The 22,903-nt window shown below is 54.3% G+C and overlaps 1 protein-coding gene across 5 annotated transcripts in view; it reads right to left on the reverse strand.

Moving 5' to 3' along the window:
• Window positions 1-22,903, reverse strand: part of AGPAT4 (1-acylglycerol-3-phosphate O-acyltransferase 4) — a 126,376-nt gene that overhangs the window by 4,207 nt on the left and 99,266 nt on the right. For all 5 annotated transcript variants that reach the window (XM_043457309.1, XM_043457308.1, XM_043457312.1 and 2 more), the window contains 4 exons: window positions 11,035-11,196; window positions 9,458-9,611; window positions 5,706-5,808; window positions 5,057-5,132 (listed from right to left, as the gene is read on the reverse strand). In XM_043457309.1, the coding sequence (XP_043313244.1) occupies window positions 5,057-5,132; window positions 5,706-5,808; window positions 9,458-9,611; window positions 11,035-11,196 (495 nt within the window). The remainder of the gene's footprint in view (window positions 1-5,056; window positions 5,133-5,705; window positions 5,809-9,457; window positions 9,612-11,034; window positions 11,197-22,903) is intronic.

Consider the following 22,903-nt stretch of genomic DNA (forward strand, 5'->3'; position numbering starts at 1 on the left):
AGCCTGGCAGGCCACAGTCCATGGAGTGGCAGAGTCGGACACGACTGAGCGACTCAGCATATAATGGGGAACTGGGTTTGCTTTTGCTGTCTCATTTCCACTAAGACATCTGCTAAGCCAAGATTTTTTCCTGTGTGCCTCTAACAAGAGGAGAAGGCACTCCCTTTTCTAGGAGTCAGCAGGATTCAGAATTCATATTCAGTTTTTTCCCTCTGGTTCGATTCGAAAACCAAATCTCACCCAAGACCCCGCACTGTTCCCCAGTGGCCCTGTGACTCCCACCAGCCTCCCGGGCTGCGTCCCTGTGACCCTGTGACCGTGTTGGGTGGGACATGGATGCCTGGCTCAGGGCCAGACGTCAGCTCCACAGCCCTATCTGGGCCGTGTTATTTCTTCTGTAATAAAGTCCACCAGGCAGGGAGGAGACTGTTTACGGTGCCTGCATTTTTGGTCTGCACGTCTCATCATCCTGTGGCATGTTATACACCAGCAGTGGGAACTGATTCTTAGAAAGAAACATCAACCCAAAGTCTACAGGAGCAGGAAAGCCTGCTGGCAGAGGACAGGTGCCCCGAGGCCACACTGAGAGCGCTGCCACCAACACACCGCCAGGAGGGCGTGGAGGCTGGGCGCCCACGTACAGCTGGGCTACGCGGGCCTTGCCAGCGTTCACTCGGCAAAAGAGGTTTTCTCTTATGACCCTGGGGTAGAAAGGGAAGAAAAGGAGAGGAAAAAGACAGTGGGACAGAGAGAGCTGGGGGGTGGGGGGTGGGGGTAGGGGGAGACTTCTGGGGACAGCCCCACCCCAGGCGTCAGCCAGGGCTCGGGCCGGGGAAAGTGGTGTTTGCAGAGGACCGTGCTGTGGGGCCAGGCCTGCCACCCTTCCAAGGAGCGATGCCCTCTGAAAGTGGAACACCCAGCAGCAGCTTGAAAACCCACTTAATTCCAATTCCCGAGGCCGGTGCTCCAAATACAGCGCCTCCCGCCGCCTCCCTGCCCTGGGCCCCCAGCTCTGCACCCGACTCGGACCAGCCTTGGCCTCGGGGACCCGGGGAACACCCACAGGGCCCCTCGCAAAGTTGCTTCTTTCACCCGTGCCTTAATTGGCAAGCCAAACTGTTGTTTAGTCACTCAGTTGTGTCCAACTCTTTGCATCCCCAGGGACTCTAGCCCACCAGGCTCCTCTGTCCATGGGATCTCCCAGGCAAGAATACTGGAGTGGGTAGCTATTCCCTTCTCCAGGGGATCTTCCTGACCCAGGGATCAAACCCACGGCTCCTGCATTGCAGGCGGATTCTTTACCACTGAGCTACCCAGGAAGCACCATGAGCGGCAAATTGCTAATCCTTTCCACAAACTTCAAACTATAACCCAGAGAAGCACCTTCAATTAGAGATGAAAAGTTACAAACCACACAATTGCGAAACCGTGAAGGCTCTGGGGAGAGAAGGGTCTAGGATCACGGGTTCACGGTGGAGTTCACTTGGGAGCCAGCCGTGGGTCCCCAAGCAGAGTACACGAGGGTGGTTAATGCTTCTCAGAGCTAGGACCACCCCCCACCCCCCAGCCGGGGCGGGGTGTCCCAAGTGCTGACATGCAATACACATTGTATGTTTTCTAAATGTGAGATTGGTCCCACTTAAAGGATGGTCCTGTTTTCAGAGCTGACACCCTTCAGGTCTGTTTTAGAGAGTGTTGAAATGGCAGAAGCAACTTCCTTTTTACTGATGTCCCTGCTGGAACAAAGTGTTGGCCCAGAGTCCATGGCTGCCCACCCGCTTCGTTTTCTGTTAAGTCTGAGAGCTGCACCCCTAAAACCCCGAGCCTGGAAGTCTACAGAATTGTCTTTCAACAGCGTCCACTGGAAACGTGATGATAAAAAGAAGCCCCCCACTCCTTGGCCCCACATGGGGGGCCACCAGCATTTTAAGCATGTCAAGCCCCAGACACATGCAGGCTCCTGAGAAAATGGGGCAGACGCGGAAACCACAGAAGTCGATCACGTTTCCTCTTGGAGGCACCGCTGACCACCTTTTCTTACTGGTCAGTGGTCGGCCCTCAGGGGAAAAGGGTGGCCTCAAAGGTCTGCTCACCGCACCGGAGATGGGCCGCGGTCCCAGCCCTTGTGGGGGCAGGCCCCGGCCCCCCAGCCTGCAGCTTTGATGAATGAGCTGGAAGATGGGGCCGTTCCCTCATTCTCTGGACCTTCGTTTCCTCCTCAAGAGCTCGAGAGCTCTGACCTAGATGGTCCTTTCGAGAACTCCTTCCAAACTGAGCACCGTCACTTCATGCTGACATGAAGTTTAAAGGGGAATCTAAGTTTAGCGGGGAATCCAAGGCCTTAAGAAGGAAAGGGGCCTCTGAGGAAAGCCCGGTGAGCTTGCTCTGCACAACGACAGGGTCGCGCCTAAACGTCTGCTGCTGGCGGAGAAACACCTGCTTTGCTTTGATGGAGTTTGGGGGCCACATGTGTAGGTTTGTGTGTGTGGCTCTTTATGAAAGGATTCAGTTCTGAGGCCTTAGCACGTTTCTCAGTTTTTTTCTACCGCTAAATGACACCACCCTTATGGCAGAAAGTGAAGAACTTAAGAGCCTGTTGATTAAAGTAAAACAGGACAGTGAAAAAGTTGGCTTAAAGCTCAACGTTCAGAAAACTAAGATCAGGGCATCTGGTCCCATCACTTCATGGCAAACAGATGGGGAAACAGTGGCTGACTTTATTTTTCTGGGCTCCAAAATCACTGCAGATGGTGATTGCAGCCATGAAATTAAAAGACGCTTACTGCTTGGAAGGAAAGTTATGACCAACCTAGACAGCATATTAAAAAGCAGAGACATTACTTTGTCAACAAAGACCTGTCTAGTCAAGGCTATGGTCTTTCCAGTAGTCATGTATGGATGTGAGAGTTGGACTATAAAGAAAGCTGAGCACCGAAGAATTGATGCTTTTGAACTGTGGTGTTGGAGAAGACTCTTGAGAGTCCCTTGGACTGCAAGGAGATCCAACCAGTCCATCCTAAAGGAGATCAGTCCTGGGTGTTCATTGGAAGGACTGATGCTGAAGCTGAAACTCCAGTACTTTGGCCACCTGATGTGAAGAGCTGACCCATCTGAAAAGACCCTGATGCTGGGAAAGATTGAGGGCAGGAGGAGAAGGGGACAACAGAGGATGAGATGGCTGGATGGCATCACCGGCTCAATGGACTTGAGTTTGGGTAAACTCCGGGAGTTGGTGATGGACAGGGAGGCCTGACATGCTGCCGTCCATGGGGTCGCAGAGTCGGACACGACTGAGCGACTGAACTGACTAAACCAGAAAGCAGCACAAGGGAAACGCCGCCTCGTGCAGGAAGCCCGAGGGAAGGAAGTTCTGCCGTCTTGTGTTTCTCTGTCCGAGCCCAGGCCGGCATGAGCGCAGAACATCAGAAACGCAGCATCTCGCCACTAACAAGCGTCAGGCAATGTGTCTCCACCCACGGGCCCTCAGCCCATCGACATCAACAGCAGTGTCCCAGAAATACAAGTTTCTAGTTCCCCCTCAAACATCCTAAGACCCCAAGGCCGAGGCCCAGGAGTCTGCAAATTCCGTGCCCTAGGGGCAGGCCAACCAGCCTCTCCTGAGCATCCGTGAGGGGAGAACAGACAGGTCTGCCTGCAAATCCCCCCGGAAGGAGACTAGAGGCAGCTCGGAGAGAGGGGTCCGCAGGCATTGCTGGAAAAGCTCGTCCTTAGGAACAGAGACGCGACTTCCTGCGAGAATATAGCGCCAGGATCTGGATTCCAAAAACGAAGCACATTTCTAAGAGCATCTCTTTCATCTGATGGTGGAGATTTGCGAGTCTTTTAGACCGAAATCGTAACACGTTCTCAAAGGTAGGATTAAAATTCCTGTTCAGCAATAGTGCAGATCCCCTTGAAGTTCTGTATGACCATCTTCTCTTGAGCCGTGGGGTGGAAAAGACACGAATGTTAGCCAGTCCGTATTCATGGACTTTGGTGAAGGGAAATCAGAGGCCTATGGAATGTATCTGATTCTAGATAACGAGCTGGTCTGGGTTCCAAATGGATGACGGATTCAAAAGGACGTTTTTCCTGTGCCTGAAAATGCCTCCCTCACCAGGTGGAAGCTAAACTTTTCTCCTGCGTGAGAGCGAGCAGTCAGAGCAATAACGATTACATTTCCCTCTGCCTCTGCATGTCTGTCTGGGGGGAAACCACTGAAAAGACGAGGCCTTGCTAAGAGGACAGAATGAGAATGGGGGGCGATCGGAGATGCTGTGGAGGCGGGGTGGGGTGGGGGGGAAGGCGCCAGGCTGGACACAGAGAGGCGTCCAGGGGCTGAGCAGGGGTGATGGGGTGGGCACAGCACAAATCAAACCTGGCCCGGATGAAGCTTGTGAGCCTTTGTCCTGCTTATGTTGGTGATGTTTTGGGACAAGACACGCTCCCTAACTGGACTCAGCCATCGCTGCCGTAGAGAACACCCGTACACCCAAGAATATTCTGCCTTGGGACCAGTGGCAGGAAAATGGACAAGGGCTCCTGGGACCGTTACTTCCTTTTTTTTTTGTCCACTACACTCATAACATAGTTCCATTCTTTCTGTGAAGCCCCCTTTTAAGAATATTTTGCAAGTTCTTTTCCCTGTTTCCTGAGCTTCCCTGGTGGCTCAGAGGGTAAAGCATCTGCCTGCAATGCGGGAGACCCAGGTCGCGATCCCTGGGTCGGGAAGATCCCCTGGAAGAGGAAATGGCAACCCACTCCAGTACTCCTGCCTGGAGAATCCCATGGATGGAGCAACCTTGTAGCCTACAGTCCATTGGGTTGCAAAGAGTCGGACACGACTGAGCGACTTCGCTTTTGCTTTTCCCTGTTGCCAAGTAGAGTGTTAGACCCTACTGACTATCATTATCTGGGGTGGTTGTTATCTGGAGCATGAGGTCTGCCCCACGGGAAAGGTTCAGCTACCTCTATAAACTCCCAAAGGCCCCCAGCACCTGCAGCTGCTGCCTAGAAGGGAGCCTTGGACGGCGCGGAGCCGGCCCTGAGCACTGACCTTCTCCTGGTAGAGTTTGTGCAGCCAGGCCGCACACTTGTCCTCCTCCTCCGGGACTTCTTCTAGAGGAATCCGCCTGCAAGGTAGAGAGTGGCTAGCAAGGGGGAGGCCCACACCAGGTGCCCCAAACACTGGTTCAAACTAACAATGTGCCTGATTCAACTCAGACCTGTCAAGGAGGACACCCGCCTCTCCACGCTCCCTAGCCTGGACTATAACACATAAGTGAGTTGCTGCTAAAGTGGTCTCCATTTGCTTCTAGGCCTCTTTGTAAGCTCTAGAATGCTTGTATCTGTGTCCATTTCTATGGAGCAGATACACCCTCCAAGAAAAGGGCTCAATAAAATAAACGCTCACACTCAGTCTCAAAAATGACTGTAAAATACTGTCTCTCATGTGTTCAGATCCGAGCTCTTTGATGAGAGAGAGTCAGAGAGTGGCTGGGGAGAAGAGAGGCTTCACCTAATTGTTTACAGCACAGCATGAGTCTCTCGACATAAACAGGACTGTGAACACATTCCGTTCAATGCCGACTGCAGACATGAAATTATTAGCACACTCCCCTGGGAGAAGGTCTGTGGGTCGTTTGTGACTTATTTGTTTTGGGATGGGCATTCCATTTTCTGGAAAGGAAATGGAGCTGACTTACCTAACGTATAAATCTGCATGATATTTCTTGCCATTGAGGACTCCCAGCAGGGTTGGATTTTCATTGTTTCTGAAATTGAGTGTACAGTCATATACAGCTGAAACTATAAAAAATAAAACAAATACAAAGCAGGATAGAGCGTGTGAACCCAGTTCCATTTTGTAGATATACATACTGGAAAACAAGAATCAAACTGCTGGCTGATTATCTGGGAACAAAGGGGCTATGGTTTCTTCTTGACACTTTTCTATATTGTCCAAGCGCTCTACATTGAATATATATCACGTTCCATCATCAGAAAAGCACACTATAACTTAGAAAACACTTATTATTGAGGTCATATCAATTTAAAGCAGAGCTACAATTGCACATCTAGGTGTGCTACAACAGATATGTAAACAAATATTAATAGATAAAGCAATCCAAAGAATGCTGTCTAAGGAGGTCTCTGAGTCACGGCAATGTAACCATTCTATGGGCATTTTTCCCTTAGAAAAATATGATCGTTATAAAAGGAGAATAAGATACTAGAGACTTCCTAAGGAATTGAAATATGGTGTAGTCAGTTGACGCATGGCTGGGAAACAAACAAGATTGTGTGATTTTAATGTCTACCCAGTGGTGAGTTAACCTGTCAATATACCGAAAGGGGGCAACAGAGGATGAGATGGTGGGATGGCATCACGGACTCAGTGTACGTGTGTCTGAGCAAACTCCGAGATGGTGAAGGGCAGGGAAGCCTGGCCTGCTGCCATCCCTGGCGTTGCAAAGAGACGGACACACGACTGAGCCACTGAACGATGAACAACAAATATGGAAGTTATGTCAACACCCACCGCTGCAGCCCCAGGGCCCGGCCCAGACTTCATGAACGCTTCTTGGATGGCAGGACGCCCGAAGGAACAGTGAGGGGAGAGCAGGGTGGAAATGCGGAGTGGAAACAGATGGCCCTTCCTACGCGGTCGGTAAGACAGGACCGGACAGTGGAAAGAGCAGGAGTTTTGCAGTCAGTCTGGGTGTGAGCCCCAGGACCACCTGTTCCCAGCCGTGGGATCTCCTCCCGGACAGTCCACTCGGCCTCCCTGAGCCTCGTTCTCCGGGAGAACGGAGCTGACTCAGGGCAGTGAACGCCAGCGCATCCCAAAGGGCCCAGGACCCTGCGCCCGGCAGACTTTAGCGAGAGCCCCGCACGCCCGCGCTACCTCCAAAAGAGCAAGCAGCGGATGGATGGGTACAAAGTCACGTGGTCTGTCTGTTTGCTTCTGATTGGCTGCCCGACCACACGTGGGGGCGCTCCGGCAGCTGGACCACGTCTTAGCCAAGGGGAGAGGGGCCCTCCCGCTGACCTGAAGGGCTGCGGGCAGGCAGATCCCCAACCCCGCAACCCAACCAACGAGACCACTCCCCTGTCCTCCCCTGCGGTTAGAAGTGGTCCCCGCCCCGCCCCCAGGAAGAGAAAGGCTGGTGGAGAATAAGCTCGTGGAGTACATCGCCCAGCCATTGTAAGCCCAGAATGAATGACCCAGAACGAAAACCCTTCAGGCTGCAGAGCCCCAGGGTGTGAGTGTTCTTGCTGGGTCAAGGGGTTTCAAAACACACCTCCTTTCTTCAGGCCGCTCTGACATAGGAGCCTGAGGCTTGCCACGGAGGTGGGGGTCCCTTCCATTAATCAAGGATGGGAGTGCCCCAGGCAGTGCCCCAGAGAAGAGCCTAAATCTGCAGGGTTCCCTCCTTTTCCAGAAAGGAAACCCCAGGTCTTAAAGTGACAGAACCAGGCCGGGCACTCGACCCACGGGTCTGCAGAGCCTAGGAGAAGGAGGGTTTGGCCTTGCCCGCCAGGCCGCCTGGGTGTGACCCCGGCCCACCCTGTAAGGGTGGAGCCGCTTGGGATAAGTTCCCCCATCCTTCAGCCCCAACTTCCCCATCTGCGAATTGGAAGTCAAAACGTGTTTCTTTGCTGCATCCGGCGCCCACACGCTCTGGCCATCCTGCGTGTGTGAGATGCTTGTGCTGCTGGGGTGTCAAAAGTGCCTGCTATCACCCATCGTCATTATTACTATCCAGGGGAGTGGGACAGCCTCTGGGCAGCCTGGCCCCTTCCGGCTGTAGGCAAAGCTCAGCCGGGAAATCAGAACTGGAAGCTCGACACCCCCACCTGGAAGAGAAGGCGAGGGGTGAAGGGGGCAGCAGGGGGCTCCGAGCCAGAGCCAATGTTTGATGAGATGTTTACGACGTGCCAGCCCTGATGCTGAGTTGCCCATGTGTATTCTCTCCTTTAAGCGTGCTCGTAACCCTAAGAAGTTTTACAGAAGAGCAAATGGAGGATCCAAGGGGTGAGGTGACCTGCCCCTGGATGGCACAGCTGGTGAGGGGAGGAGCCAGCCCCTTCCCCAGGCCTCCTGACCCTGCTAGATGGAGCAGGTGCCAGGAGATGTGTCTGCGAGATGGAGCAGCCCCCGGTGTTCCTGTGCTGGTTGCTGGACTTCACCCGGCAGCAGCAGGGAGCTAGCTGACAGGGAGGTTCTAGCCTTTGGGGTGAAACCAGAGCAAACCAAGTCTGCAGGCAGACAGCTGGGGCCCCTCTGAGGCCCGGCTCCCAGAGGGAAGGGGAGATGGGCCACTCCCGGCAGGTCCTCGGGGCTGGGAGTTACTGAGTCCAGGACCAGCGGTCCCTTCCTCTCCCCGGAGTGACGGCGGGTTGCCTGGGTGATGTGAAGATGAGAGGTGGTGATGCAGGTAGCAGGGGGCCAGTGAGGAACAAGGTGGGGACCGCGGGTAGGAGGGACGCGAGGGAGGAATCAGCGGAGGGGCCCAGGAGCAGAGTCAGAGACCTTTAGGACCCGCACGTGTTGGAGTCGGTGTTGCCACTGTGTCCTCCGTGGGACCGGTCAGCGTGATCTCAGAGCTCCCGGGGGTCCCCCTGCCCCCAGGGGTGGGGACAGCAGAGAAACACCACACACCGTCCACACCTACATCCCCGACCCCCATCCCCGATGCAGGCTGGGGAGGAGGTGGGGGCCTCCGCCTCACCAGGAGATGTGGCTGGGGTTCCGGGGTGCAGAGATGGTGTGGGGGGGCACCAGGGTGGGGTGGGGGTTGGGGGACCTGGGTGAAGTGGGGAGGAGATCCCCCAGTTCCTGCCTCCTGAGAGACGAGGGACAAGGCAGTGGGGCCTCCGGAGCAGCTGCACGGGAGGAAAGGGTAAAAACTCGCGCTTCCAAACCCGAGGAAGGAGGGTTCAACAGGAGACCACAGTCTGGAGCAAGCTGGTTTTGTGGCTACTCGCCTCTTGCTCTTACCTACCGTAATTCAGGGCTCTGGACTCGAGGCCAGCCGGATAGATGACAAGGGCACAGAGATCATTGTCGGGGGCGGGGGCAGCTGATGCCACAGATGGGCAAGAAATGCCACACAAAGCAAAACCACCCCAAAAACCTGGGCTGACCTGGCTGGCGCAGGGCCCTGGGGGAACTCAGTGCCGCCTGCAGTACCGGTGCTGAGCAGCAGAGGGCAGGCTTGACCTGGCGTGCACGTGGTGCGTGTGCACGTGGTGCGTGTGCACATGGTGTGTTCAGTGGTGTGTGTGCACATGGTGTGTGTGTGTGGGGGGGGGGGGCTGTGGCCACTCGTCTGACGCCGGGAGCCTGGACCCAGGCTAACCAGGGGTGACCTGGCAGCCTCCGTCCCTGGCTCCCTTCTGGGTGCTGGGGTCCCTTCCCTGGCTGCAGGGGGCCCCGCGGGGTCATCCTTACCTACATTTCTCAAACTCCTCACGGTCACCGCGAAGCCTTTGGTGCGAGGCAGCAGGTGGTGCTTGAGGCTGGGCAGCCCCTTGGCCTGGGCCACCTGCATGCTGATCTGGTGTTTCTTCTCCGTGAACCGCGTGCCCTCGCAGTGAATCAGGAACTGAAGGGGACAGGACGGCCGTCACACACGTCCCCGTGGCCGCTCAGAGAGCTGTGAGGTCACACACTCAACCCCGAGTTCACACACCCAGCCCCAAGGTCACACACGCAGCCCAGAGGTCACACGCCCAGCCCTGAGGTCACACGCCCAGCCCCGAGGTCACATGAGGTCCCAGGGTCACACACACCATCCCCCAGCACACGCCACAGTCACACACGGCCCCACAGGAGCCTGAGGAAGTGACCAGGGCAGGGGTGGCCTGACAGCTGAACCTGCCTCCCCTCAGGGCATGACCTCTGGCCCCCACGTCTACCGTGTTCAAGAGTCTCTGAGCTTTGAAGAGACAGGCTTTGTGTTTGCGGAGGCTCGGGAAGCAGAGGGGTGAGTGTGTGTGTGTGTGTGTGTGTGTGTGTGTGTGTGTGTGACCAGGGCACCCTGAGTATGACCGGGGTCCCCGAGTGTGTGTGTGACTCATCACCCTGAGAGTGTGTGACCCGGGTCCCTGAGTGTGTGTGAGTGTGACCTGGGCGCCCCAAGCATGTGTGTGTGTGACCAGGGCTCCCCGAATGTGTGTGAGTGTGACTGATCGCCCAAAGAGTGTAGGAGTGTGATGGGGCACCCTGAGAATGTGAGTGTGACCAGGCCTCCCGAGCGTGTGTGAGTGTGACCTGGGTGCCCAGAGAGTGTGTGACCCAGGTGCCCCAAGTATGTGTGTGACGATCACCCGGAGTGTGTGTGAGTGTGACCAGGGCTCCCCAAGTGTGTGTGAGTGTGACCCAGGCACCCCGAGTGTGTGTGTGACGATCACCCCGAGTGTGTGAGTGTGACCAGGGCTCCCAGAGCGTGTGTGTGACGATTGCCCGAGCGTGTGTGAGTGTGACCAGGGCTACCAGAGCGTGTGTGTGATGATCACCCAGAGTGTGTGTGAGTGTGACCAGGGCTCCCCAAGTGTGTGTGAGTGTGACCCAGGCGCCCCGAGTGTGTGTGTGACGATCACCCTGAGTGTGTGAGTGTGACCAGGGCTCCCGGAGCATGTGTGTGACGATCACCCTGAGCATGTGTGAGCGTGACCAGGGCTCCCCAAGTGTGTGTGAGTGTGACCCAGGCGCCCCGAGTGTGTGTGTGACGATCACCCTGAGTGTGTGAGTGTGACCAGGGCTCCCGGAGCGTGTGTGTGACGATCACTCTGAGCATGTGTGAGTGTGACCAGGGCTCCCCAAGTGTGTGTGAGTGTGACCCAGGTGCCCCGAGTGTGTGTGTGACGATCACCCCGAGTGTGTGAGTGTGACCTGGGCTCCCTGAGCATGTGTGTGACGATCACCCCGAGTGTGTGTGAGTGTGACCAGGGCTCCCGGAGCATGTGTGTGACGACTGCCCGAGCGTGTGTGAGTGTGACCGACGCCCCGCGGGCCGGCGCGCGTACGAAGTACTTCTCGGGGTAGTCCCGCAGATGCAGGAGGCTCTCGGAGACGGTCTTGCGGTCCTGCTCCCACTTGCGCGTGCAGAAGACCATCTCGGTGAAGTACCACATCCAGCCGATGATGGGGACGTAGGCCAGCTCCTTCTTGGCCAGGACCTTGGAGCCCTGAAACAGAGGGGGCCCGGGGCGTCTGTGAAAAGGGGCGTGAGGCCCTCCCCTGGGACAGCCAGGGAGCTCCCTAGAAGGAAGAGTGACCGTGCATTCCGGGCCCACAGAGACAACTCCCCAAGACACGGAGGCAGGGAGCCTCTGACCTGGAGCCGACCGCCCACTGGTCAGCTGCGGGGCAAGGCCATGCCCGCCTTGCCCCACGAGTGAGGGGGCAAGGGCCAGGCTTTCCAGGGCGGGGACAGGCTCTCCAGGGGGAGGACAGACTCTCCAGGGCGGGGACAGGCTCTCTATGGGGAGGACAGGCTCTCTGTGGGGAGGACAGGCTCTCCATGGGGAGTGGAAGCTCTCTATGCAGAGGGGAGGCTCTCCGGGGCAGGGGTGACTGGCTTTCCAGGTGTTGGACAGGCTCTCTGGGGGGAGGACAGACTCTCTGGGGGGAGGACAGGCTCTCTATGGGGAGGACAGGCTCTCTATGGGGAGGACAGGCTCTCTATGGGGAGGACAGGCTCTCTGGGGGGAGGACAGGCTCTCCATGGGGAGTGGAGGCTCTCTATGCGGAGGGGAGGCTCTCCGGGGCAGGGGTGACTGGCTTTCCAGGTGTTGGACAGGCTCTCTATGGGGAGTGGAGGCTCTCTATGCAGAGGGGAGGCTCTCTGGTGGGGGACAGGCTCTCTATGGGGAGGACAGACTCTCTGGGGGGAGGACAAGCTCTCTATGGGGAGGACAGGCTCTCCGGGGGGAGGACAGGCTCTCCATGGGGAGTGGAGGCTCTCTATGCAGAGGGGAGGCTCTCTGGTGGGGGACAGGCTCTCTATGGGGAGGGGAGGCACCGGGAGTGGTCGGGAACCTCTGGGGTCGGGGGTGCCGCGCATCCTTCACCAGCTCACGCGGGTGCCCACCCCCAGCTGTGCTCCGCCTCACACACCTCCCCGGTCCTGAGCGCCCTCGCTGGCTCTGTGGGTGGGGGGACTCTACTCTCCATACAGATCAGGGACTGCAGCCCAGAGGGGTCTCTGGGTCGGACGCTAGGAAACCAGGAGGTGAACTCGGATCCGCAGGGGCACTGGGTGTGCTCCATGAGTGCCCTCGCCAGAGCCTCGCCAAGGCCGCAGGCCCCCAGCAGGCAGGGATCCGGTGGGGTGGAAGGGGCAAGGAGACACAAGATCAGCTTTGGCTCTGATAGACCAGGTTCTACATTTTTCGCCTCTAAGGTTGGAATTAACCAAGATGCTCCTAGAAACAGCTGTTATCCATCAATGGCAGAGATGATGGAGGCAGTGATACAGACTGGCGGTGGCCTTAGCTGTGCTCCAGGTGACAAGTGTCTGGCTCTGCCCCTCCTATGAGTCCCGGAATAAAGAACGATACTTCAGCACAAGCCCTTCTTTTCCTCAACACTCCCGTGACAACTGCGAACCTCAGCAGAGAGGCCACCCCCCGACCCACCCATGAGGGCCAGAAGAAAGGTGTAAACAGCTACCTGCTCCCTTGACCTTAGAAAAATAACACATATTTTAAAGAAGACTAGTCTTGCATAATAACTGGAAGGACTGATGCTGAAGCTGAAGCGCCAATACTTTGGCCACCTGATGCAAAGAACTGAGTCACTGGAAAAGACCCTGATGCCAGGAAAGATTGAAGGCAGGAGGAGAAGGGGATGACAGAGGATGAGATGGTTGGATGGCATCACTGACTCAGTGGACATGAGTTTGAGCAAGCTCCGGGAGTTGGTGATGGACAGGGAGGCCTGGCGTGCTGTAGTCCAAGGGGTCACAAAGAGTCGGACACGACTGAACGACTGAACTGAACTGATTTTCTCCTTTGGGAGAAGAAAAAGCAAAGCTACCTCTCAGGTGGAGCCTCGCCACGTTTTGACTTTGGTTTTGGCTTTCCCACACACAAATTTCCACACCTGCAAATCCCCTAGAAAAGAATCGAGCCTGAGGCATCCCTTGGCGGTCCAGGGGTTAGGACCCCAAGCTCCAAACGCGAGGGGCAAGCGTTCGATCCCTGGCTGGGTTCCAAGATCCCACATGCCAATCAGACCAGCCAAAACAAGTGAAAAATGGAAGGAAAGAACCACGCCATAGAACCCGAGGGCCTGCCCCAGAGGACCAGAGGCAGGCCCCCGTAGGTGGGAGCACTCACTGGCAGAGGGCTGAGGGCTCACGGGGTGCTGGGCACAGAGGTCACACTCTCTCCGGCTCACCACGCCCCTCATGGAAACCAGCTGAAGCCCAGCCCTGGTCCACGGGTGGGTCTCAGGCCACGGGAGGCCCCCTCCCGTCAGCATGGTTTTTCTCAAGGTCCCTGCGCACAGCATAGAAGATGAAAATAAAACATCCTCACGATGAACTGAACGTACCTTCTTGGCAGGTTAGGATTATTTAGAAAATTACATATTCCTAAACTCTTTTCAATGGTAATCTGTGGCGACTTGAAGGACTTACAAACGTGATCTATCCTACAGCCAAGAGTGTGTGTGTGCGCGCTTAGTCACTTCAGTCGTGTCTGCCTCTTTGCCTCCCCGTGGACTGTAGCCCGCCAGGCTCCTCTGTCCATGCGATTCTCCAGGCAAGAACACTGGAGTGGGTTGCCATGCCCTTCTCCAGGGGATCCTCCCAACCCAGGGGTTGAAACTGCGGCTCCTGCATTGCAGGTGTATTATTTACCGCTGGGCCACTTGGGGAAGCCCACAGCCAAGAGGGGGATCATATACTCCAGAGCAGCAGCCGTGAGGTCTGGAGGAAGATCCCGTGTAGTCGATCACAGCTGTCTGCTGGGGACGGGTACCCTCGGGGGAATTTCCTATTAGTGGAAATTAACCATACCTCAATTTTTAAAAATTAAAGACTTCTATGAATTATGTTGTGTATGACATATCATAGCAAACAAAGGTAGCCAGTGGCCCAAATCTGCTCTGCCACCTGGTTTTATAAATAAAGTTTTATTGGGACACAGCCGCGCTCACGTACACTTGCCTACTGCTAGGAACGTGGCTGCTTCCACGCTCCAGCCGCTGAGCTGAAAAGTCATGATGGAGGCTACATGGCCCGTGAAGCCTAAAATATTCAGTTTGAATAATTACATACTCAGTTCATCAACCCTCTTGATTTATAGCTGATGAAATTTGTTTTCTATGAATATTTAATGGCTGGGAAAATGAAGACTAACTTTTTTTTTTTTTTTTAATCTAGACTCAAAGTTGAGTTAATAGTCTGACTATTTGGAAAATGGTAAAAGCAGAGAAAAATAACAGTAACTATTGCTGGGTAGTGAGACTAGAAGGGACTTTTAAATTTTGTTAGAGTTTCCTGCTTTTCAATCAGAAAACGACTTTGCAGGGTCCCCTAACAGTGCCCTTTTTAGGCAACGGTTGACATCACATTTTTATTGCTTCTGGAGCATGAGGCTCCGGATCAAAAACAGTCTGGTTATTTTTCATGAGAAACGGAACAGAGGAGCCATTTCCGGTTTTATGCTGAATTAGTCCATCTTTCAGCCTTAAAACTCTGGATGTTATCATGAGGCTTAGGCCTTGATGTAGATCATGTTTCCTTGGTGGGCCTCAACTTTCCTGGCTGTAATGAGCAAAGTCATGCTGAACTGAAAGCGTTGCTGTAAAGATCTAAGGTCACATGGAAACACACACAAAAAGCTCCTCATTGAGAACAGGACACACAGGTGTTCAGTAATGCGTAGCTATCATCGTCACCACCAAGCAGGCACGGCAGCTGAATGTCCCTTTTAACTCAACCCACTTCTTACGCCAGGCTTGGAATGCAGTAATAACAATAATTATACTTATTAGAGCACTCACCAATAGGCCCTGGGCCAGGAGATTCGCAGGAGCCAACTCGTTTATGACCAAAAGACTAGAAACGCGTACTATTAAATATGCTTACAGTCCTCCAGGACACTTGATACGCTATCAGTGACATGACCACCCCCCAGGCCAAGCAAAGTTTTCTATGCCTTTAGGAGAGAAGGTACGAGAAAATATACATCTGACTTTGACCCATTAAAGAAAAGCCAGAGAATTTTGTTTAATAAAAAAGAAGACTTGGAGTGTCTAACTCGGGACTATCCTTCAAAAATAAAGGGCATGCTACCACTTCCAGGAATACACTTGGCTATGAGCTCAAGGAAAAAAAAAAATGAAAAAGGGCTTCCCAGGTGGCTCAGATGGTAAAGAATCCACCTGCAATGCAGGAGACCTGGGTTCGATTCCTGAGTCAGGAAGATCTCCTGGAGAAGGGAATGGCAACCCACTCCAGTATTCTTGCCTGGAGAATCCCATGGACAGAGGAACCTGGCAGGCTACAGTCCATGGGTTGCACAGAGTCAGACATGATTGAGTGACTAACACTATTTTTTTATGAGCTCAAGATGCATCGTTACTGCTTAGAGACTCCTTTCCATGGCAACTATTCTCCCAGAGCCCAAGATTGGAAGGGATTTCGCCTCGCCCCGACTCTCTCGGGGTCCTTATCTGTGTCATCCGGACCCCAGCCAGCCTGGCCCAGCTTGAGAACATGCAGAGGCAGAAGGTGGCCCCCTGCCTCCTCCCAGAGCTGCCAGTGCCCAGAAGCAATGCGGACAAAGCTTCAGGGTAACCAATTAACCAGGTGGGAGCAGGATGGGAGGTGTCTCCCACAGACCCACCTGCGGGTGCCCAAATCCACCCTAACAGGGCTGACAGAGCCACAGCTGCGGGGGAAGCCCCTGGAGAGGGAAGCAACACTTCTCCACTTCGAGAAACTTCTAACCTCTCTGGAGCCAAGCAGAGCCGGACCAGCGCCTATGAAGAAGCCGGGATGAAGGCAAACGCAAAGGTACCTTGTGGATCATAAAAGCGATGGGAGACTGCAGCTGCACCCGACCCAGGGCCAGGAGAGCTGCTTAAATCCCACTCGGAGGACTCTCCGTCTCTCCTGCGTCCTCCACATGTTACCCTACTTTCATAAGAAAACTTTCAATGCAGGGAAACGGATTAGGGTCAAACAAACGAGTAATAACGGTGTGCCTACTTTGTGCTACGCGCTTGGTGAGGTATTTGACATACAGGAGTGTAGTAGTGTGCTCAGTCGTATCTGAGTCTTTGTGACCCCACGGACTGTAGCCCACCCGGCTCCTCTGTCCATGGGATTCTCCTGGAGCGGGTTGCCATTTCCTCCACCACGGGATCTTCCTGACCCAGGGATCAAACCCGCATCCCTGGGTCTGCTGCACTGGCAGGGAGATTCTTAACCACTAAGCCACCTGGGAAGCCATTTAAAATATATGTATTTTACATATATTCATGAACCTCTTAAATAGCATGAAATGGGAAGGGTTCATCGAGGTTCAGGAAAGTCAGGTAACCTCCCCAAGGTCCCGGAGCTGGTAAATGTAGAAGCCAGCGTGCCAGCAGCATGGGCGGCTTTTGCATACACCTCTGTCTCTGCCCTGCCACCCTTCTCAGAGAACAGGAGCAAGCAGACGGAAACGGAAGTGTCTGTTCTGGACACCTGGGCCCACACATCCTTTCTTGCTTAGTTTTACACATTTGAAAAATAAAACATAGGAAACCTACAATTTGGGGGAATGTGATCATTGATGGGAGGTTTATAGGAAGTAAACATTCGTGTAGCCTTTCTGAACAAATCGGCATCGACATTCTCCTTTCAGAAATTCATGGTTAGAAAAGTGGTCCTTTTGGAATCAAACCCCAAGAAATTGTGGGTTTTCAGATGCGTGTGATCTGGTACAGGAAGGACCACATTTTCTGTCAATGATCAGAAGCATCCTGGTGAATGAAACCAGAATATTGACAGTCTGGGTTCAGTTCTTAATAATTTTCTTGGATTTTATGGTACGTCTTTTCTGACTTGGGTTAATAGGTTGTGAGAGTTGGACCATAAAGAAAGCTGAGCGCTGAAGAATTGATGCTTTTGAATTGTGGTGTTGGAGAGGACTCTCGAGAGTCCCTTGGACTGCAAGGAGATCCAACCAGTCTATCCTGAAGGAAATCAGTCCCAAATATTCATTGGAAGGACAGATGCTGAAGCTGAGACTCCAACACTTTGGCCACCTGATGAGAAGAGCTGACTCATTTGAAAAGACCCTGATGCTGGGGAAGATTGAAGGTGGAAGGAGAAGGGGACGACAGAGGATGAGATGGTTGGATGGCATCACCAACTCAATAGACATGAGTTTGAGTAAGCTCTGGGAGCTGGTGATGGACAGGGAGGCCTGGCCTGCTGCAGTCCATGGGTTCGCAAAGAGTCGGACGTGACTGAGTGACTGAACTGAACTGAACTGAGTAGGTTCAAAATCACCCCGCAGTGACCTTGAGCTGGCAGCCAGTGAACCAGACAGCAAGAATGCTGATCTGGACACTTGGCCACACCGGCAAGAGTCGGTCAGCAGAGCCTGGGACACGGCAGCTGGCCACACCCTCCCCAGGTCTCCCTCCAGCTGCCTCCATCCCCTGCCTCTTGTTTCTCCCTTTATCTACATCGCTCATCTCCTCCTAAAACCACCCTCGTCCTTCAAGGCCAGGGCCCGGTGTCATCACCTTCTGGGACATTTCTCCATCCCTGGGCACGGCAGTCCCTGTGTTGGTACTGCCGAAATGCTATTTTCCAGTTGTTAAAACACTGAAGTCCTTCCCCACGGGTTGGTAAACAGAGCTACCCCCAAACTCACCCCTCACATCCCACCTTTGCCACCGTGACCCCAGCTTCTCCCCGGGACCTCTGTTTCCTAGCAAACAAAGAGGTGATGCTCAGAATGACCCCCTGAAGCCGCTGGATGGCTGAGTGCTCAAATATCTCACACACACACACACACAGGGCGCTCCACGTGGACACGATCCCCCTCATTACGGTTCAATGCCTGCGTCGTGTGGTCTTATATGACACCTCATTGCCTCTCTGTATGATCTGAAGTCACTGAGAGCTTTCCACCTGTCCTTGACCCGCCATACTACCCAGCACAGTGACTTCTGTAGAAAACCTACACGATCCTCTTGTTGGGTAAACATTTGGAAGACGCTTCAGTTGCCCTCATTGTCATCTGCATCCTCATGTCTGGAAGGCACTGGGGATCTTCGAGAGGGCCTGCTGCTTAGGAATCAGAGTTCTATTCTCCTCTTGCACGTGGACACGCGACAGGAATTCAATCTATTTTCAGGTGGAGCTGTAATAGATCATCTTAGAGGAGCCTGGTGGGCTGCAGTCCACGGGGTCACAAAAGAGGCTAGCGACTGAACAACAGCCACAGATGGCAACGTGAGGCTGGAGGCTGAAAGGGGTGGCAGGCAGCCTCCGCGATGGCCCCTCTGACCCTTGTCTCTGGGTATTTCCGGGAGCCTCCTCGCAGCCCCGCCTGCTTCCTGGAGGGGGCGGGGCTCGTGGACTCCCCTCTGACAAGTAGCATCGGGCAGAAGTTTGCCTTACAAGAAGGCTGTGGCTTCTCCCTCCCTCGGGTGCTTTCTCCCACTCATGATCACATTGCTCCCCTGGGGATCAGGGGTGGCTGAGCAGAGACCCAGTCGGGAGGGTCACCCTGGCCACAAACAGGGGCGAACTGGAGGCGGGTCCTTGCACAGCAAAGCCTTCAGATGAGACCACCACCCAGCCCCAGAAGGACTCCGCCACAACCCCCAGGGAGCTGAGCCAGGATCTCAGGCCACTCAAAGCAAGACACTTCAAGTTTGTTTTGGGCCACTATGTCCGGGGCTTGTCACCTGCTGTAGATGACTGACATGCAGGGCTTCTTTAAAGACCTGAACACAACAGCCCAGTTGGCCTCCGGGGTAACCGCCAAGCCATGCGACCCTGGCAGATAAAAATGGACACGAACAGCTGCGTTTACTCAGCGCTTCCCAGGCCCGGAGCTGCTCGAAGACCCGACAAACACCATCTTAGGTAACCTTCAAGGCCACTGTGAAGGAGCCTGTGTGTATTCTTACTGCAGCAGAAAGATAAGTGAACAGACCCGAAGCTTCAGAAGTCATGACTCTTGTGTTGCACACCCTGGCCTGTCCACACACCACACTCACCCAGGGAGGAACAAGTCAGCGAGTCCCTTAAAGACCATGATCAGGGCCCATGCCAGCCCTCCAGCCCTAAGGGAACCAGAGTCGCAAGGACAGGACCCCAGAATGACCACATGCGGTAAAAGGTCATAAAAGACTGGAAGGCCTCCCCTGTTTTCTCTTCTTTAAAAAGAATCCCATTGTTTTCTCACCAAATCCAATTTCACATTTCCCAACCCTCCTCTCAAGAATTTCAGGACTCCTCAGGTGGCAATATTAGTGAAGAACCCCCCTGACAATGGAGAAGATGCAAGAGATGTGGGTTCGATCCCTGGGCTGGAAAGATCCCCTGGAGGAGGAAATGGCAACCCACTCCAGTATCCTGGAGTATCCCATGGACAGAGGAGCCTGGTGGGCTACAGTCCAAAGGGTCGCAAAGAGTCCGACACGACTGAAGTGACTGAGCCTGCATGCAAGAATTTCTTTGAATTTCACTTCAATTTCAACTCACTTCCTCTTGGGCTGTTACATGCGAAGATGAAAAATGCCCCATCAGGAACCTTCCTATTATGTCCCTTCTCTTCTAAAATGCAAACTTCTTGGACTCCAGAAGGATCTCAACATCATGTATTATGTAAAAAAAAAGGGATGAATCAGGTGAGTGTTTCTGAAGGTCAGTTAAGACAGAAGTACCGCTGCATGATCCATATAATGAGATGCTGCCTGGTTCCTTTCAAGGGTGAGGGAATGAACGGGCCTCTTTGGAAAGGAGCCAGGCAGCTCCTCCTCCAGCCTCGCACCCTCCAGGCAGACCTCAGCTGCTCTGGAGACACGAATGGATGGTACCTCGTTCCCTGCTTGGGAGAGAGAACGTCCCCCATCCCTGCCCTCGCCCCCAGGGGAGAACAGTCTGCTGACTTCCACCTGAGCTGGCCCAGCCCTACAAGGCCACGGGCACCCTGTCTCGTCCCTTCCCAGCACCTCTGCCAGCATGTGGCTTCATCAGCATTTGTACAGACGGCCATGGTGGCCACAGTGTCTGCTGCTTCCCCAGTGCTGGGGCGGTGGGGAGATGTGGTCTCTTGCTGCCTCCCCACCACCCCCCCCCCCACCCTCCACTTCTGGTGGGAACTCCAAGGCTCCAGAGAACATCTCAGCAAGAATCCAGACAACCTGCTGGCTCCCAGAGCAGGGCTACCTGGGCTCCCGTGAGGATAGAAGCTGCATCGTCCCAGCTAAGGTCCTGAGACCTGCCTACTTAACTGTGGGTGGGACTCCTAAAACTCCTGAACAGTCTCCAGACCAAGGGGCAAGGCTCGTGCCCTTGCATGCAACGTTAGTTGTTTGGTTTCTAAGAGAGAAACGCAATCCGATGGCGGCGGTATTCGTTCAGGAAGTCAGGGCTGGAGGTGAGCAGTCCCCGTGTCGTGGGCTGGATGGTCACTCTGCTGGGGAAACTTTCTGCGCATCTGCACCCTAGGGTGCTGAGCTGTGCTGATCAGGATTTGAGAGTTTCTGCTAGAAAAATGCTCAAGGGCGCTGATAGTCACCGCTCCACGAAAGCCAGCCCTTCTCAATCCTGGGTCCCCCTCTAGTCCCGGGTCCTCTCTCCATGGGTAACTTCCCCTCCCAGCGCCCCGCGCGGCCCACGCGGCCCACCGTCTTCGCTGTGTGGCGCCCCTCCCAGTGGATGCTGACTCTGTTTCCCTGAGCCTCTCTGTGTTCCTGCGTCCTTAGTCCTGCTCCATCCCCGACGGAAGGTACTGAGGGTTTTCTCTCCGCAGAAGGAGCCCTGAACTGACCAGGAGTTGGAGGTGGGGGAGGAGGCAAGACTAGAAATGGTCCCTCCCAGGTTGCCCCCCACCACCAGCCACCCCTCACTACCCACCAGCTTTTCCTCTCAATACCGTCCAAGGGGAAAGAGAAGCAGCTCAGAAATCAAGAGTTACTAATTCCCACCCTGGGGCAAATTCTTTACCCAAACCTTGGCGCTGGCCGTCTAAGTAAATGATAAACAGTAATGATACCATATGGATTGGAAACAGCACAAATCCAGAAAAAGATGCATAGGAGAAGCCCAAGGTCATAAAGCCACCAGGGGGACCACAGGTATGGGAAAGCACCTCTGAGTCCGACAGACTTGCTGTTGCTTCAAATCACATCTCACATCCTCAGCATGAACACACCCAAGCCGCCTGCGAAGCCCAGAAAACCAGCAGCTGCCCCCAAACGTCGCTTGAAGAACCGGTGTCCTGGGAAGCCTGGCTTGAAGGCTTGCACCACTAGTTCCGGTCAGGATGTGAAGACACCTGGGACCCTCTCCTGTAAAAGGAGGAGGGTCTGTGTCCACGACGGGGCTCGGACTAGGATGGTTTTCTCTCCTCTCAGAGAGAATAAAGCCACAGAACTGCAGCTAAGAGCTCTGCCCAAGGCCTCCACAGCAGAAAAAGGTGGATACTCGAACCTCTGGTTCTGTCCCTGAAAACAAAATGCACACGCATGCACACACACACACACGCCTGCACAGACATCATGTCAGAACAGTCAGGAAAACAGAGGGGAAAACTGCTGGCAAGCAGGCCCGTCTATTCCCAGAAATCCCTTCAGCACACTCACCCCCAGGCAATCCAGTTTTCTAGAAGTCTTCAGGGAGCAGCAGAGACTTAACACTGATTCCATCTCTTGGAAAACTGCTCACGACTTTAGTTGCCTTTGGATAGTTTAACGGCATGACAACCATTATTTATCCCAAAGACATTATTGGAACCTGTTTCCAAGTATATTTCCTCCTCTCTCCTTTTGCCCACTTTCTTTTTTTTTTTTTTAAGAAAATAAATATGTCCCAAGGTTATCGAGTCCCTCTTAGCCAAGGGTCTTCCCAACAGGCAGAGACCAACAAGACCCAAGGTTCCAAAGTGACTCTGGGACCCACAGGCCGCTGGGGAGTGGACAGACAGAGATCGTCCCTGGGGAATCCGATTCTTAGTCCGTTCCACTCCGCATGGTCTTCAGACCTTCTCCGCACAGTGGTTCTGTCTACATGGGCCACCGAAAACAAGCGCGCTGTGCACAGCCCCCGTGAGTCTGCGGGGGCTGCTCTGGGTGCCACACGGGACCCCCAAGTTCTGGTGTGAGCCTCTCCCAGCCCCAGGCAGTACCTGCCGCCCTTCCTGTAAGGACACCTGAGCCTGAGGGCCTGATACCTGCTCAGAGCTCAACCATCACTCCTCACGGTGTTCACCATGATAGGTGTCAATGGAGAGGCCCAGTCCCAAAGGCAGGCAAGAGGTCAGACGAGTTGGAGAAAAGCAGGATTTCGTATGCATTCAGAATTCTGAAGGTCACACACCCTGGCACTGGCATTCAGCTTTCTCAGGCCCACGAAGATGGACCTTTCGGAGGCGAATGCTGCCCGTGACTCAGAGAGCCAGCAGAGCACAGAATTTAAAAAAATGAAGCTGTCACAGAGCGCCGGGTCTGAGCTCCCTGCGGCCTCCCGCGAATTCCCACTGGTGATTTCGGATACGGTACGTCTATGCTTCAATGCTACTCTCTCGATCCGTCCACCCTCTCCTTCCCCAGCTGTGCCCACAAGTCTGTTCTCTGCGTCTCTATTCCTGCCCTGCAAATAGGTTCATCCGTACCATCTTTCTAGATTCCACATATATTCGCTAATAT

This window comes from Cervus canadensis, chromosome 33 (assembly GCF_019320065.1).
Source record: "Cervus canadensis isolate Bull #8, Minnesota chromosome 33, ASM1932006v1, whole genome shotgun sequence".
Taxonomy (NCBI): domain Eukaryota; kingdom Metazoa; phylum Chordata; class Mammalia; order Artiodactyla; family Cervidae; genus Cervus; species Cervus canadensis.